Consider the following 18,012-nt stretch of genomic DNA (forward strand, 5'->3'; position numbering starts at 1 on the left):
GAAATGAACAAATTTTGAATGATTTTCCAAAACCGACACAAGAGGAAGTAACCCAAAAAATCTGAAAAGTAATTGAATCCGTAATTAAAAACATTCCCACCAGACAACAAAAATTTTAGACTTAGATGACTTCACCAATGAATTCTTCCAAACATTAAGGAATAAATAACCCTATCTTACCCAAACTCTCCCAAAGCGGAGAAAATAAGACATTTCCCAATTCATTCACTAAGACCAGAATAATCTTGATACCAAGCCCCTGGCAAGAACATTACAAGAAAAGAAAATTAATGGCCAATTCTCTCACATGAATACAGATGCAGAAGTCCTAACCAAAGTATGAAAAAAAAATTCTGGCTACACATAAATACTTCATGATCAAATTCAATTTATTTTGGTCATTTAACATTTGAAGTCAATAAATGTTAATTCACGTATTAATAAAGGAAGTCATGATCACTCCACTAGATATAGAAAAATCATTTGAGAAAACTCAACAGATATTCACGGTTAATAAAAAAATTCTCAGCAAAGTAGGAAACAGAAGGGATCTTTATATAATAAATGGAACCTACAAAAAGCCTATATAGCGTGATTAGTGATGATATATTGGAAATGTGGCCCCGTGATATTGCACGGGGGCAGGTAGGACGCCCACTATCATCACTTCTGTTCAGCATTGTACCAGAGGTCCTGAGTGTGATCACGCAAGAAAAATACATAAACGTTGTAAGAATTGGAAATAAAGCACTAAAACAGTCACCATTCAAATAATTGTGAATGCAGAAAATCCAAGAATTTTCAAATGAACTATTAGAATAAGTGAACTTAACAGGGTCACTGGATACAGGGTTGATATAAAAGCATTAATTTATTTCTACGTAACAGCGACAAACCATAACAATGGAATTTAAATAATTATAACAGCTTCAGAAACGTCAAAAACCCAGGCATAAATTGTATGGAAGATGTGCAAGACTTTTATATAGAAATTAAGACTTGAATAATTACAACCCATTTTATATAACCATCACATAGGTTTCTTCGTCCTCCTCCTCCACCTTCCCTTCATCCTTCCTCACAATCCTTAAAACTGTAAAACCCATTCTAAGCCTGCAGAGTGGGGTCTGATGATTGAGAGACAGGGTTGGACCTAAAGGCAGCTGTTGTTGCACGCCGGGGAGTCAATTCCGACTCACAGCCACACTACAGGGCAGCAAGTGCCCCAGAGGGTTTCCAAGGCTGTAATCTTTACAGAAGCAAATTGTCACATCTTTCTCCCACAGAGTTGATGGTGGGTTCAAACAGCTCACCTTTTAGTTAGCAGCTGAGCACTTAACCACTGTGCCACCAGGGCTCCTTAAAGACAGCTAAAAGGCAGCTAAGATGAAGAAAAAGTAGTTCTGAGCACTCCCTCTGGTGGTTTGAGTGGACCCAAAAGATACAAACATCACTGCACATTACCTATTCCCCTGGGATCCTTTCTTGGCCCAAGCATAGGTCCCTAAGGGTTCCCAAGAGCTGACAAGGCAAAAACTAACATGAAAACGGTACAATGCAAAAATATTTTCTAAGAATAGCAAGGACAGCTGTGCAGTTCAAGCAAAGCCTTTGACGTTAGGCACATCAACGGTTAGTATCCTGGTTTCTCCTACTTACGAGGTCTATGACCTTGGACAAGCCAGGGTCTCCCATCATCCCAGGGCTGTTACATTAAGTGAAATAATACAGCTGACGCACTGTGCACAATACTCAACAGCAGGTACTATGAAGTGAAAGGCAAATGGTGAAACACAGAATTTTAAACAGTAAAAGGTAATCAAAATTTGTGAGAAAATTGATCAAATTTCCATAAAACAAATGCAATGAGCTTTCAAACACAAAGCACCTCTGTATAATTGTAAAAGATGGCCTACTATCAATTTAATCAAAATATAAGAAATTCAGTTTTAGGAAAATAATTTTTTGCATTCTAAAATCTGACAAGTTATGTGCAATACAGCTAGGAAATGAGATGAAAAGTTATCAGTTACCACTAGGCATGGCTCTAAAATTGAGTGTTCCTTGCTCTTATTCCAAATCTTGACACCTGGTACATCCCCAGCAAGCTTCTCAACCCTTTCATCTGCTTTTTCTTTTAAAGGAGAAAAACTGGACAAGACAACATAATGAGGTGCAATTAATTACTTTTGCACGTGGCCTTTCTAGCCATGGTCTTGCAATTCCCACCCAGATGATTGGGTGGGGCTGCGCAAATAAGATAATTGTGGCCCACCAAAGGGATTGGTCAGTTTTGCTTTAAAACTGAGAGAGCCAATTCCAGAGCAGAGAGGAGAGCGCACCACCAAAGAAGGAGAGACCCACAGGAGACGATGCAGTGGGCTTCCCAGCCTACGGAGCAAGAAAGCTGAGTGCCTTTGGGCAGAGACTGAGGACCAGGGAGAAGTCTACACCGGATCCATGAATTTGGGGCTTGCCTGCCTCTACAATTGCGTAAGCAGTGAATTATGGAATCCAAAGACAGGAGGGAGAGTAATGAGGCGAGAGGAAATAGTTGATGTTAGAGATGATGGAGTGGTTGGTATAGCAGCTTGGAAAAGTTGGATATTTTGGACATCTTTAAAAGAAATTATTAGGATACATAATTACTGAGTCCAGTTATTTCCAAAATGGTAAAAATACATTAAAAAAAAAGTCATATCGCACACCAAAGGTAAAACAAATGCTTTTATTGCACATTTATAAAATCTGCATAGTTACACCAGTTTTCTTCCCTCCCACCATTCTTCTATTAATCTTTAAAATTTGGTAAAATCACAGTACCCAATCAGGAGACTTTTAAAAATGGTCAACAGGGCATATTTCTCTCTCTACATATACACATATATATATATTTTTTCTTTCTACAAATCCACATTCCATATTTTTTTAAATGAGAGAAGGGGTCAAAACATTCTTTTGGGCCAGCAGCAGCCTCAGACACCTGTTTTTGACAATTATCGATGCTATAAGAAGTTACCTAAATGATTAACAACTATCAAAACACTATCTTGAGTCAAGTTTCATGATGCTGTTCTATATAAAGTCCTTAACGCTTTCCTTTCTTTAACTCAGGACTGAGTATGAGGTTTTCTGGTTTATTTAAAAATGTAAAATAAAAGAGGGAGAAGACAGAAAAAGAAAGGAAGATGAAGCGGTATTCTCTTGGCTTTTCAGCATCTCACTGCCACGTAGACCCATTTTCCACCCACATGTGAAAGGGCAGTGGTTCAACAGCAATCCTTTTTTGTCATCTCCTGTCAGGAGTCAGGCCAAGTCTATATTTCTAATCTCTTGCAGTTAAGAGTTTTTAAATGTCGTTAGTATTTGATAAAATAACTAGGAGCTGTTCATCTGATACAGGTTCTGATGAAATCACTTTTCTATTCTGCTGTCAAAAATACTTAAGACCCGAAGGATAGTTTAAAAAGTGGCAAGTGACTTAGAAAAGCCCAAGCATTCCTGTAGGTACAAAAGGCATTTCAGGTCTTCTGACATAATTCAATATCTTAAACACTGCTTCCTGCTTTTTCTAGTAAAACAGTTTTTACAATTCTGTACCTAAAAAGTGCAATTTTATTTTTAATCCTTCTATATACACACAGCATGGCTGGGGTCTTGATCTGAATCTTGCTTGTCCACCTAATCCCTTTCCCAAGGTGAACATTACGACAACGGAATTCTGTACAACAGAAAAGCAACCAGAGACCAGGATGGGCCTTGAACATGTAGGGACTTATTTCACTGTCACAGTTGAAACCCCCTGAATTGACTCCATGACAGCTGCAAACCGGCTACAGAGGTCATATGGAGAGTTAGGCCGAATAGTCGGAGGCTCCTTCAGGACGATGATTTCTGCAGAGGGATCGAGAAGCCTTGGCAGGAACTCCCCTAAGCACTGCTGCAGGTTTTCTGTGGAGGGAAAGTGGATGATTACATCTACAGCTAAAAAGATCTCCAAGTAAAAAACAGTTAAGCCTGTAACTATCCCAGAAGGCATTTAAAATAGCCCGTTACCCAACCTCAAAGGTCAAAGCACTATGCCGGCCAACTAGCAAGAAATAATAATCCCTTCCAGCCAAAGCAAGAGCAAAAACCTACTTGACGAATATACCAAAGCTTTAAGTCACTGCTTTAAGTCATCTGATGTGTGGCAGAATAACACTATATATTCACTTCCTTATGGACAGGTCTTCTAATCAATCATTCTTTTAAAATTGGAGAAAATAGATATGATACTCTATAACATAAATGTAATAGTGCTATTTTCTGTCAAGCAACCAAAATACATCACTGTTCACACGGTATAAAGTAATGCTATGATCACACATGGCCTAAATTAAAATTGAAGACATTAAAAAGTAACTACTTATTAGAGAATTTTTCAATAAACTCAAACACTTGAAAAAGTCAGTGGAATATCGTCACATCGGTGAGAGAGTAACAAAGAAAATTCATATTAATTAATCTCAATACACCAACTTTCTAAATCCACCTAACTCACCTAAACTTAACTAGTTTTAGGCTCCCTCCCTGAGATGTTCTGGACAAACAAGGATATTCTGTGTACTAATTAACGGTGATGCTATCATAGTTAAAAATTTATTTTTATGTCTTACAACTTGGAAGTCACAGGAAAATTTAGTTATGGCATCATCAGGTAACCAAACTCTGCATCAGCAGATTTTGAATTTTTAAACTATAAGAAAGTCCAGATTTTGGCACATGAAAAGTAATAACAGTTTGACATTCCCGGAGAGCAGTGATTTTTTTCCATTAGGGCTTGTTGAATATCTGCAGAGGTATGTCAGCAGCAACAGAGGAAGTAAAAAAAAAGAAGCTAAGAGGGACAGCGGTCCGGATCTCAACCACGGTCTCAAGAGCAGATCCACTTTTACCTCACTGGTATCTGGGGGGTTCCAACGCCTTAAAAAGGTTTGGCAACCAGTGCTATAGAGTGAGACCCACTGTAATACCTACAATTTTCAAAAGCCTTAGAAATGAACAGAAGTGCTAACAACATACCTGCAATATCTTGCCCAAGGTAAGAGCACCAATGGTTTCTCATGACCTCGATGGCATCCAGGTCATCCTTGGAGATGTCGTTATTAATGATAAGGTGAATACAGGGAATGATCGACTCATTCATGACACTAATGCCCTCTGTTACAGAGTGCTCATCATTTGTTTCAAAGAGAGAAGCCGCTTTGGCATTCAGCTCCTAGGGATAAAAGGCCAGAGTGAAAAAAAAAGTCCCAACAACTTAAGTACCTATTTAAAAAGTGCCTAAGCAAGCGGTTCCCAGACTGCTGCCCACGGAAGTGCCGGGGGGTCTTCATAAATTGCTGAAGTTTGGTTCCCACCCCCAGACATGCTGATTTCATTGGTATGGGACTAACCTGGGTATTTTTTTTTTTTTTTTAATAATTGTGCTTTAAGTGAAAGTTTACAAATCAAGTCAGTCTCTCACATGTAAACTTATACACACCTGCTATATATACTTCCGCTTACTCTCCCCCTAATGAGTCAGCCCGCTCCCTCCTTTTGTGACCATTTTGCCAGTTCCTAACCCCCTCTACCCTTCCACCTGCCCTCCAGACAGGAGATGCCAACATAGTCTCAAGTGTCCACCCGATGCAAGTAGCTTGCTCCTCATCACCATCTCTCTCCAACCCATTGTCCAGTCCAATCCATGTCTGATGAGTTGGCTTCGGCAACGGTTCCTGTTCTGGGCCACCAGAAGGTTTGGGGACCGTGACCACCGGGGTTCTTCTAGTCTTAGTCAGACCATTAAGTCTGGTCTTTTTATGAGAATTTGGGGTCTGCATCCCACTGTTCTCCTGCTCCCTCAGGGGTTCTCTGTTGTTGTCCCTGTCAGGACAGTCATCAGTTGTGGCCAGGCACCATCTAGTTCTTCTGGTCTCAGGATGATGTAGTCTCTAGTTCAGGTAGCCCTTTTTGTCTCTTGGGCTCATAATTACCTTGTGACCTTGGTGTTCTTCATTCTCCTTTGATCTAGGTGGGTTGAGACTCATTGATGCATCTTAGATGGCCACTTGCTAGCGTTTAAGACCTAACCTGGGTATTTTTAAAAGCTCCCAAGGTGATTTGAATGTAGCAAAGTCCAGGACCCACTGGTCAAAGCCATTACTTAAAAGTCGAGGTCATACTTAACACCTATTTCTACCGAAAGACTGATTCAATGTCAGAATCGCCTGCACAGGAAACACTGCTGCCCAGGCCCCTCCCCTGTAATTTTGGTCAATTGTCTGGGGGAGGGGCCTGAATATCGCTACTGACAGAAAGGTCCCTAGGTAATTCTGACGCTCTGATGCAGCGATTACTGTGTTACTGTGGAACCTGAGTGGGACGTTCAAATGTAAATGTGTTTGGTGATTAGAAACAAAGACATGACTCTAATAAAATTTACATCCATTAAATCTATAAGGAAGGCCCCTTTTTCAACTTCAAAGTGGTCCTGCACACCTACCAATACAGAAATCAAAAGTATAAATAAGAAAATAAAGTTCTTGAGATGAATATATGTCATGTCTTAATCTCTTCCATTTGGTATTACCAAGGCAGGGGTAGAAATGCTGGCCTGACTTCTCCCATGAAGAGTAAATCTGCTGAGTATTAGGGAAAAGACGCACAAGCACACAATCTGAAGGCAAACTGCCTCTGTATCATTCTCTGAAGGACAAGCACCTGTATAAACCCTCGGGCAGGCAGAGAGGATATGGGTCAGCATTTCCACGTGGCTACCAAAAGCAAAACAGGTCAAGACAGACAAAGTCTTCACTGGTATGTGACAATGACAGTAACAGAACAAGAGGGCCAATTATTACGGTTCATACCTTTTTGAAAAAATCACAACTTCTTGGAAGTCACTAAAACTTTCATCTACTAGCTTAGCATGGAACACTGAAAAAATACTGCATTCCTTTAACATAGATTTATTTGTTTACTGCATTGCCAGGCACTGAGGACACAGCTGAGTAAGAAAACAAATCAGTGCTCAAGGAACTCACAATCGAGCAAGGAAGCACCAGGATAAACGCTGTAATGCAGGTGTATTTAAAGGAGAGAGAGAATGGGGTGACTGATTCGCATCCTAACCTCTATTAGAAATTGAAGAAGAATGATATTCACTTAAAGTAACTTAAAAGAACATGTTCCTATGGTAAAACTACTCTTGAGAGTTTGGAAAAAGTCTAAAACCTGTTGTTGATAATTATTTAATTTTTTTAAGTTATAGCTCTTCATGGCTTCAGGGAACAGAGATAAAGACAACAAAAGAAAAAAAAATCTTAAGGCTTTACAAAGTGTACCCACCAGAAGGCATTTTCTTCGGTACAAAGCGATCACAGATTCCTTCACCCCCCGGCAGGGCCCCTTCGTTAGCAGAGCAGCATTGCTCTGGTAGGCATACACCAGGTACGAAAGTGCCTCTTGGTACCTTAGAAAAGGGAAAATAAACAACATTTGAGTGCTCTTTCCTCAAAATGTAGGGTTTAGGCCTCACTGTTCCCCAATATAAGAATCTACTTGGCTGCAACCATGGAAAAGTCTTAAAAGTAGAGGCAGCCAGGTACACTGGGAAAAGCCTGAAGGCTAGAGACTGCGGCCAGTGCCTGCCCGGCTGCAAACTGGCTGAGAAACCAAGGCAAATCATGAAGCCTCCCAGGGCCCGTTTTCCTCATGTCAAAAACAAGTGAACTAGGTGCTGACTAAGGTCCATGCCAACTCTAAAATTCACTGAGTTCATCTTTATTTATCACAAAGAAAACGTGGTGCAGTGCACCTCTATAATAATAAACCTGTCATTATGGGAAGGCTGAAAAAGCTAGTGTGGTGCTCAGAGCAGAACTGAAGAGAAGCACTGGGAAGAGCAGGTGCGCACTGGCTTTTGTGACAATGGAGGTGGTACACTGTTGTGATTCTTAGTATTCAATAAACAGAGCACCCTGACGAATATCTTAGTGAAATAAAAGACCAACATACTTTCCTTTTTGATAGAGTTCCAGGCCTGTTAGAAGATAAACAGACACCTTTCGAAACAAACTATAATCTTCATGCCACTTCTGAAAAGGAATGACTACTATGAATGATTATGACCACAATAAACTATTTCTATACTTTCTACTACAATAAGTTCTGAATTCAACACAAACATTTATTAAGCACATAAAACAACAAAGGCTTTCAGAAAAAAAACTTATCCACAATTTAGAATAAAAGTCTACCTCTGATCTTAATTTCGACATCCTGCTCCTTCTACAGAGGAACAGAAATATTATTTCACTTGAGCTTTAGAATTTATTATCTTAATTTCCAAGTCAAAGGCATTCAGCTCTGGCTTAAAAGGATGGCCTCTCAAGTTCCAACAAAGCCATCCACATGTGAGATGGAAGGACAAGATAGTTCCAAGTCACAAAGAACAAGATCTGTGCCAGGCATACCATAACCATACCCATTGTCACTGAGCTGATTCCAACTCATTCTGACCCTGTAGGACAGAGAACTGCCCCGCAGGGTTTCCAAGGCTGTAATCTTTACAAAGCAGACCACCACCTCTTTCTCCCGCAGGGTGGATGGTGGGTTTGAACAGCCAACCTTTCCTTTAGCAGCTGAGTGCTTAACCACTGCACTACCAGGGCTCCTTGGCACGCCATGGGGGGTGGGGGTACATGATATTGTTTTAGGTAGAATGCAGTGATTTTTAAAAAATATATAGTTATACATGTATTTCAGTGCATATTAGCAAGCTAATATTTAAAACAACCTAAAACCATGATTTCAAGAATTTTATTGCCTAGGAAAAAGCTAATAAAGTGAGAAGTTATGGGGAATAAAGTATCGATTTATTCTAACAGAAACAAAGTCTCCTATTTTAAGCTTAAGAAAACATTGTTCATTCCAGTTTTTTTTTTCCGGGGCCGGGGGCGGGGGAGTGGGTGGTTTGCAAGAAAAATAAGTTAGTCCGTGATAATACAAACTTAGTAGTTTTGCCTCATGTACCATGTGTCTCAGAAATTAACATTCATGCTCGTAAACTCCCCAGAGATTTAAAGAAAAGACTTCACCTTGTACTCTTCCATATTCATGTCATCTGGACCAATTTCCTTCAGTTTAGCTTGCGCCACCTTCATAATACTGATTGATCTGTGGGGGCAAATTTCGGAAGGCAATGAGTGTGGTGCGAGACGTCCCCACCAGTGTGGCCGGCCACGAGGAGGGGCGAATCACCTGGGTATTCCCTTCTCACCTTTCATCGTAGCTAAGATTTTTATCAGCAAATTGTTCCAAAAGGGTCCGTTCTACTACCCTTTTGGGTGCTTCATTTTGGAAAAAGTAGACAAGGACATGCTGAAGTCGAGGATCACTGTGAGAGGTGGGGGTCTCCTTGGCAAGCTGATACAGTCTGGAGTATTCCTCATGGAATGCCTATTAAAGACAGAACTGATGGTTAGGAAAGGGTCCACTGAGGAGGACTTTCGCACAAAGAAATTGATGCCCAAAGGTGAGAGGTTCTCATGAGACTGAGACCTCTAAGGAATAAGCCATAAGCAATCACAAGGCAACTACAGAATCTACGTTATTTCCATTTCATAGGAGGTGAAGCTCCTCTAGCATTCTGGTAACACTCCGGTAACAAAGACATACTGTACTCATAAGAAACTCATTTTCTTAGTTTTAAGTATATCCATGAGTCCCACTGACCTGAATTTTAAATATCCACATAAATACAATTTTATCCAAGTAAGTACCTTGAAAAGTCTGGCCTATGTCCTAATATTATGGCCCTGAAACTACAAGGGCAAATCTCATTCACAGCTTTATTAACAGATACCTCCCTACAGCAACAGTAACAAAACCCTCCCGGCCAGGTGTGACACAGAATGGCCCTGCTAGCAAAGGCTGCCTTGGTGTGAGGAGAGAAGCACTCAGTACTGCGGGATAGCTTGCCCATTAGTTGGACAGGAAATGGTGGAAAGCCAATTATTTCTGTTTCACTTCAGTGAAAAACTTTTTTTTTTTTTTAATTGTACTTTAGACGAAGGTTTACAGAACTAGTTTCTCATTAAACAGTTAGTACACGTATTTAATGATGTTGGTTAACAACCCCACGACATGTCGACACTCTCCCTTCTCAGCCTTGGGTTCCCTATTACCAGCTTTCCTGTCCCCTCCTGCCTTCTAGTCCTTGCCCCTGGGCTGATGTGCCTCTTTAGTCTCATTTTGTTTTATGGGCCTGTCCACTGTGGCTGAAGGGTGAACCTCAGGAGCGACTGAGGTGAAAGGGTGTCCGAGGGCCATAGTCTCAGGGTTTTTCCAGTCTTTGTCAGGCCAACAAGTCTGGTCTTTCTTTTTGAGTTAGAATTTTGTTCTACATTTTTCTCCAGCTCTGTCTGGGACCCTCTATTGTGATCCCCGTCAGAGCAGTCACTGGTGGTAGCCGGGCAACATCTTCTAGTTGTACTGGACCTGGTCTGGTGGAGGCCATAGTAGATGTGGTCCATTAGTCCTTTGGACTCATCTTTCCCTTGTATCTTTAGTTTTCTTCACCCTTCATTGCTCCCAAAGGGGTGAGACCAGTGGAGTATCTTAGATGACCACTCAAGACCCCAGACGCTACTCACCACAGTAGAACGTAGAACATTTTCTTTATAAACTATGTTATGCCAATTGAGCTAGATGTTCCCCGAGACCATGGTCCCCACAGCCCTCAGCCCAGCAATTTGGTCCCTCAGGGAGTTTGGATGTGTCTACGGAGCTTCAAAAAACACTTTTAATCCCATTTTTTCCCATCACACAGAATTATTGCCCCAATATTATACCTGTGTTTTAAGGATTAGAATTTGAAAAACAGTGATACCTTGATAAGCCCTGCTTCAGACCCATCCCGGTCAAAGGTCTGGCGGGCTTTAGCTATGGCCAGGATGACCCCTTGCATGGCAGGGCTCAGCATCACCTACCACAGGAAGGCACAATACATACAGAGAGAGAGGACAGAAGAAAGGTTCAAAAGAACACTATGAAAGAGAGGTGAACAGATTGCCGATGGGACGCATAGCTGTGTGCTCTTTGATCGGCCTCTACTACAAGCCAAGTTTCAGACACATGTTCCTGTATGCGTTTACAGCCTTCTACATCATGTAAAGATGCTGTTCACAGCAAGCTACCTCTATACATTCTCTCTAACTTAGCAGGATGAACAAGGATGTGCATCTAAAAATAGCTGAAGAATCTAGTTAAATTATAGTTCTCAGAGGGGAAGTATTTGCGGTGAGAATTCTAATGCAGTACTGTAGGTTGGGTGTATATCCTGAATACACAAATATTTTAGTTTTAGTAAGATGAATAGTACTTTTACAGCCACCTGGAAACTAGAGGCCACACAAATGACTTTATAAAACCAAAACCTTTCAATGATTAAAAATAAAAAATTAACTATTGCCAGGCACCTTAAAAAAGTATATGCAACCACATGAGAAGGAAATACAGACTGACGACAAACAGCTACATCCTGTACTTGTCTCTGTACCTCCTCATTATATCCATATGCATCAGATCTAACCAGAATCCTTCCCACACTGGGAATCTCGACTTCAGAGACCTCAGAATTAGGCTGGGCAGCAGACTCTGCTTCATTAGCCTTTTGGGGCTGTTCTGACTGCTCTGCAAGGTCTGCTTCCTGGGGCATGGGCTTCTTGGGTTCAGCTTCCTTAAGCTGTGGCAGCAGAATGGACAGAAAGAGTAAGGAAAAAAGAGAAATGAAGAGGAGTTGGTTAACTGCAGGAGAGATACAGAGCAATAGAAACATGAGAAAACTGCAGCAATTACTGCTGAAAGACTGGGCCTCTTCAATTTGGGATTCCAAGTCATTCTCACCTCACTCAACGCCGCTTCTACACCACTCTTCTCATAGGCACGTGCTGTGTTTGCAATAGCCTGGGCAGTCTGCTCCTTGGCAATCACAGCATGCTCAGATGACAAACAGCGAACCCCATGACAAGAGGCCACTGAAGGCTCTGATGAGAATGGCATGAAGGTATTAGCATCTAACGATAAAAAAGTCTAGCACACTCTGATAAAACACAAGCAGGATAAAGGATTTAATACAAACCCTCCTAACCTTTAAAAAACTATACAAATTACTCCTAGAAACTAATGACTATAAGAAATGGCTACTTCAGTAAGAACTCATTGATGATTTTGTAAACTTTACCATGCACCCCAATTTCATCACATTCCTTTATGCCAAGAAGGCTTCCTACCAACAAAAGACCACCCTGGGGGAACAGTACAGGTAGTCCCCAACTTTCGACATATTCAAGTTATGATGAACTGTACTTATGACAGTCTGCTTTTTGGGGGGTACATCTTATTGTTAGTAATATGTACTATATACAATGTTGCAGAGCATAATTTGCTGATGTTACCATTCTCAGACGTTCAATGTTATGATTTATAAAGATACTGATGATAAAAAGCAATAATGAAAAAAAAATGAGGTATCCAACTTACATCAGAACCAACTTACAACTGAGTCATCGGAACGTAACCCCATCGTAAGTCAGGGACTACCTGTATTCATAAAGTCTACCTATTAATCTTATCATAGTTTCTCCTACAACCTAGAAAATAAGCAAAAGCTACGTACACAGTGGAAGTACAGGTAGCTAGTTAGTCTTTCTGATGTAACTTCTGCTCATCAGAAACCACATTCTAAAACCACATGTTACTCCATCAGCTTATACGATACTGACTTTATGGGACGACTGGGGCATCAATCAGCTAACGTATACAGGGCTGGCTTAGGGAGCACAGCATGAATATCAGTAGATCACTGGTATACATACTCTTTTCAGATACCTGGTGATGTAGAGAAATCCTGTGATGTTGAGTTGGTGGAAGATTCCATTTGGGGAATTTTGCAAGACTGCTCTTCTTCCCACTCCTCTACTTCCTGCTCAAACCTCCAGTTATCTTCCTGAATATAACGCTTAAGTTCAACAGACAGGGCTTCCAGTTCTTCCAACATTTGATCTGATTCATTTGAGGCTGTCTCTGAAGAAGAACAAAGACATAATCAAAGTGGTATGCCATCTAGCAAAAGGTCCTTTCTAGAAAGGAAGAAAATAAGACATTTTGTCATTTTTCTTCCTCCTTATCAAAAATACATAGATACATGAGATATCAGAAATAGTAATAACATAATGCCAACAGTCAACAACACACCAGTAACAGTGCTTGGCATATCAATAGGCAGACACTCGTTAAATATCCATTAAATAAATTAATGAATGAAAAATGAATAAATGATGGAAAGTAAAGATACAGAATAGAGACCAATCATTGACCAAAGTACCAAGGACACATCAAACATTTCTGGGGAATTCAGAAAATCATGAGATTCAATGGGAATTTCAAGCTAAACTGTTTTATCAGTTTCACCACTGTGCCTATTATTGATGAGAATGTTCACTTCATGAGGGTTAGAGACGAATTCCAAGACATTTATTTAAAACAAACAAACAAAAAACCTAGCTGCTGTCAAGTCAATTCTGATTCATGATGACCCCATGAGTTTAAGAGTAGAACTGTGCTCCCTAGAGTCTTCAACGGCTAATTTTTTGGAAGTAGATCACCAGGCACCTCTGGATACACGTGAATCTCCAACCTTTTAGTTAGCAGCTGGGCACGTTAACTGTTTGCACTACCCAGGGACTCCCAGGGAAATCTGACCGTCTCAAATTTCATACAACTTTGTGCTATAAGAAAGCAATTTAATGCAATGGTTATATGGTCAATAATACTTGCTTATTAAAAACTATGATGGACTATAATTCAGCAATTCCAATCCTAGGTATGTTCCCAAAAGAACTGAAAACAGAACACATACATGTACACATACACGTACGCCAATGTTCACTGCAGCACTATTCACAATAGCTGAAAGATGGAAACAATCTAAATGTCCACCAGCAAATGAATGGATAAACAAAATGTGGTACACACATACAATGGAATATTACTCAGCCATGAAGAGAAATGAATTCTTGATATACACTACAACATGGATGAACTGTGAAAACACTGATGAGTGAAATAAGTCAGTCACAAAAGGCCAAATATTGTATGATCCCACTTATGTGAAATATTTCGACTAGGCAAATGTACAGAGACCAAAGTTTACTAGTGGTTACCAGGGGCAGGAGGAAGGTGGCAGAGGGGAACTCCTTGTTTAGGGGGTACTGAGCATCTGTTAAGGATAATGGAAAAATATGGGAATGGATAGTGGTGATGGTTGCACATGGTGAATGTAATTACTGTCACTGAATTGTACACGTAAAAAATGTTGAAATGGCAAATGTTTTGTTCTGTATCTACTTACCACAATAGTTAAAAAAAAAAAAAAAGCTATGACAGAAATATCAAAAAAAAATTTTTTTTTTTTTATATCAAATTTCATTTCTAACTCTGTGACAAAAACACAAATAAGAATGAATTACTGTTAAGTGATCATTCTCTTCAACATGCACCCGTCAACCATACCAGCAAATCAGGAAGAAAAATGTCTTATGTGAGTAATATGTGATTGTTTTCTTATTTACGCAACACAGTAAAGCTGGAATACTGAAAAAAAAAAAAAAGCTTTCTGTGATCTTAAATGTGAAATGCTGGTCAGTCATAGACCTCTCAGAGAAGACGTGAACGGAAGAGACAGAATAATGGAAGCTGAACACAGCACAGGATCTGGAGTCAGACCTGGGTTTGAATCTTGGGCCTGCCGTTTAGTTACTAGCTCTACGACTCTGGACACTGGAGAATCTCTCCGGGCCTGCTGCCCAGCTGGAAAGTGTGGAGAGTAAGAGTTTCTGCCCTGTCCACTTCCTCTGGGGGGTTGTAAGTCATTAGAGAAGCAGTTTCAAAGCCTGTGTAAGGAGTAAAGTATCGATATAAATGGTAACAATTACGATTGCTCTTAGTATTAACAGCACTGTGGGAAGTATGAAATCATTCAGGCAAATCCACTTTTAAAATCTGGCCATTCTCCAAAGGGTGCAAAAATGTGTGAAAAAGGATGTCAACAAGAAAGCAAAAAACTAGAGACAACTTAAATGTCTATCAACAGGAGGCGGGTTAAATAAATGCAATGGAATTTTTATACAGTTGTTCAAAAGAATGAGTCAGTCCCATTTATGAAAATACAGAGATTGCTAAGATACACGATTAATTGAAAAAAAATTAGATGCAGAACAGAATGGAAAAATATCCCATATGGGCAAAAAATAAGGGGAGGGAGATAAAATCTAGCATATACATAGAACAATTCTTAAAGGCTACATAAGAAACCTAATAGCGAATACTTGTTGGGAAGTAGGTAGGACCAGGGCTCGGGGATGGAAGGAAGGCAAACTTAATTTTCCTTTTGTACTATTAGTATTTTTGAAATGAAATATGTCTTTACAATAATAATAACATAGTTTACATTTTTTAAAAAGAAGTACAAGACCATTCCTTTCTCTGGACAGTGCAGTTTTTCTCATATTCACGGCTCTGCTAAGATATTTACCTGCATTCAAATGGGGAAGCTTGTCGTTAATGTACATCAGACAATATGCACTAACATTTCTCAGACCTCCGTAAGAATCCCTTTCAAGTTCTTCCCAGGAAGATTCAGTAACGGAGATGTCATTGTACTTGAGCCAGGTCTGTCGGGGTTGGTTATAGATATAGGCCCAGTAGTGTCCGGCATTTGCTTGGCCTTCGTGAACAAGAACTGCATGCAAGCGGTAAGGCACCTGCAAATCAAAAGGTAAATAAGGAAGTATCTGATAGAGTTTAGGTTATTAAAATCAAAATTATTCCCAACTATTAGATATAGAAAAATGGACTGTTTACAAGTATTGGATATGGGGTTCACATCAAAATATCCTGTTGGCTCAAGATGAACTAACAAAAACAGAGCAATCTAGGCCATTGGAAGCGATCACTATGCCTCAGTTCCCGAATCTTTAAAGCCATACAGTTGAAGTAGAAGACCTCTTTGAGGTCTCTTCCCATTCTAAACCCCTATGATTATACATCTAAAACCAAAGCTAACCTAGACCTGTTTACTGCCCCCTACCCCCAATTCCAAACTCAGTTTACTTCAAAACTAGAATACCTTGGCCACTCACTCTGAGAAAATGTTTACCATATTTGGGGCCAACAACAAGTTTGGCAGCCATCTTGTTCTATGCCTATTATATTTGGTACTAAAATTTAAGTCAGCATATTTCATTATGAATCAGTCACATGCTCCTTGTATTTCTTCTTGTGATTATTCACCTATCTGGGTTAAAGACCCTTTTAAATACATATTGTTTTAATATTTGAAAAGCATGTTTATTTTTTCAATATGGAGAAAATAGAGCAATGCTTAAGTGTTCCATAAATATTGGTGAAAGAAGAAAACATGTCACAAAATCAAATTAAACTCAATCAGTACCTTGACACATTTTTATTAGTGGTGAAGATTTCTGAAATATAGCACATAAGAGAAAATGGGAAAAACCCAGGATACACACAGTGGGTTCCTGCTATACACCACAACTGCACCTCACTGCCACTCTAGAAAGGGCTCTACTCCTACAGCCATTCTGTCCATCCACACAGAAGTCAGTGCCTAAGTCATATCCCGGGGCGGAGGCTCTTTTTCCCTCATGCCCACAGTGTTAATCTAAACAAAAATTCATGTGGATAGTAAGAATTTCTGCCCTGGCTACCTCTCTTGTGAAGTCATAAGTTATTAGAGAAACAAAGCTTGAAAGCATGCTGCTAAATGAGGGATTAAAAGGGTGGTCTTTTAGAAAGGATGAATAACCTAGTTCTGGTTTTCCCCGTTGCACCACTTAAGTTACCATCTTGTGAGAAATTTTTATTAACATTATGACAGCAAACCTTTCTACTGTACGAAAAAACACTGTGTGACAAAATTATGTCATAGGTTCTATTGTTGGTAAAAGATATATTGCTTTCTTTGGCCTAAAATAAACTAAACAACACCCATTTCTATTTAAGTTTATTCTTATATCACATGGAGACTCCCGTTTAGTTTCACAGAAAAACTAACTTTTTTTTTTGTATCTACCATTAGCACCATTTGAACATGCCTTGACTACTTTCCCATCAATTTTCATTCTACCTGACGAAGGAGAGGATCACAATACATCTGCTCAATAGTCTGGGTACTGCTTGCAATACAATTCTTTAAGTCTGTTAAAAAAGAATACTTAAAGTTAGATCCTTCATTCCCTGTCACACTGGCAACTTCAGTTAAGCAAAAAGTAGCTGCTTATCTGCACCCGGGGTTCTGATGATTTCAGCTTCACTTTACGAACCACGAAGGTCTCCGTAGTTTTAAAGCAGCTAGTACTTATGGTTAGAAGGCTTTTAGTTTAAGATAATTACACTGAGGTTAAAAAAAAATTTATCTTTTATATCTAGCACCAAAATTTCTTAAAGACAAAACTGTCTAAAAGACCTTAATATGTCACATGGGTATAAAATATATGGTCCGGAGACAGGATGTGAAAGAAGAGCAAGAAGTGGGCAAAATTTCTCTGAATAAGAATGCAGGAGGAACCTGGATTTTTATTCACTTTTTGCTCCATAGATAAAAGGAGAAAGGAAGGAGAAGTTTAGTCTGAGCAACATGGCAATGAGGCCAAAGGACTTTTAGGAATAAAATGTTGACTAATTTAATTTTACATTGTTTGCATTGCTCAAACACTCTCTGCCTCATTAACATTCAGTAAAGCATGCTTTGTATAGAAACGACCTTAGAAATAAAGGAAAGCTAAATTTTAAGGTTGGATCAAGTGAAGTCAGGGTTGAGATAAACAGCTAACTGAACAGAAATCAGCAGAGGCACATAAATCCCAGCCAAAGGTGACCTTGAGCACCTGAGCTTCCCAGGAA

The 18,012-nt window shown here is 39.7% G+C and overlaps 1 protein-coding gene across 15 annotated transcripts in view; it reads right to left on the bottom strand.

The window, feature by feature from the left end:
* Positions 1–2,728: 2,728 nt before the first annotated feature.
* USP28 (ubiquitin specific peptidase 28) overlaps positions 2,729–18,012 on the bottom strand; it is an 82,347-nt gene continuing 67,063 nt past the window's right edge. For 10 of the 15 annotated variants that reach the window (XM_049856653.1, XM_049856652.1, XM_049856651.1 and 7 more), the window contains 11 exons: positions 17,237–17,307; positions 15,623–15,851; positions 12,919–13,113; positions 11,935–12,074; positions 11,588–11,773; positions 9,308–9,486; positions 9,126–9,204; positions 8,044–8,123; positions 7,375–7,498; positions 5,065–5,260; positions 2,729–3,951 (listed from right to left, as the gene is read on the bottom strand). In XM_049856653.1, the coding sequence (XP_049712610.1) occupies positions 3,776–3,951; positions 5,065–5,260; positions 7,375–7,498; positions 8,044–8,123; positions 9,126–9,204; positions 9,308–9,486; positions 11,588–11,773; positions 11,935–12,074; positions 12,919–13,113; positions 15,623–15,851; positions 17,237–17,307 (1,655 nt within the window). In that variant the 3' untranslated portion in view covers positions 2,729–3,775. Of the gene's footprint in view, positions 3,952–5,064; positions 5,261–7,374; positions 7,499–8,043; positions 8,124–9,125; positions 9,205–9,307; positions 9,487–10,918; positions 11,015–11,587; positions 11,774–11,934; positions 12,075–12,918; positions 13,114–15,622; positions 15,852–17,236; positions 17,308–18,012 lie in introns of all 15 variants that reach the window. The other 5 variants (XM_049856660.1, XM_049856659.1, XM_049856658.1 and 2 more) reach the window with 2 other exon arrangements.

This window comes from Elephas maximus, chromosome 17 (genome assembly GCF_024166365.1).
Source record: "Elephas maximus indicus isolate mEleMax1 chromosome 17, mEleMax1 primary haplotype, whole genome shotgun sequence".
Classification (NCBI taxonomy): Eukaryota; Metazoa; Chordata; class Mammalia; order Proboscidea; family Elephantidae; genus Elephas; species Elephas maximus.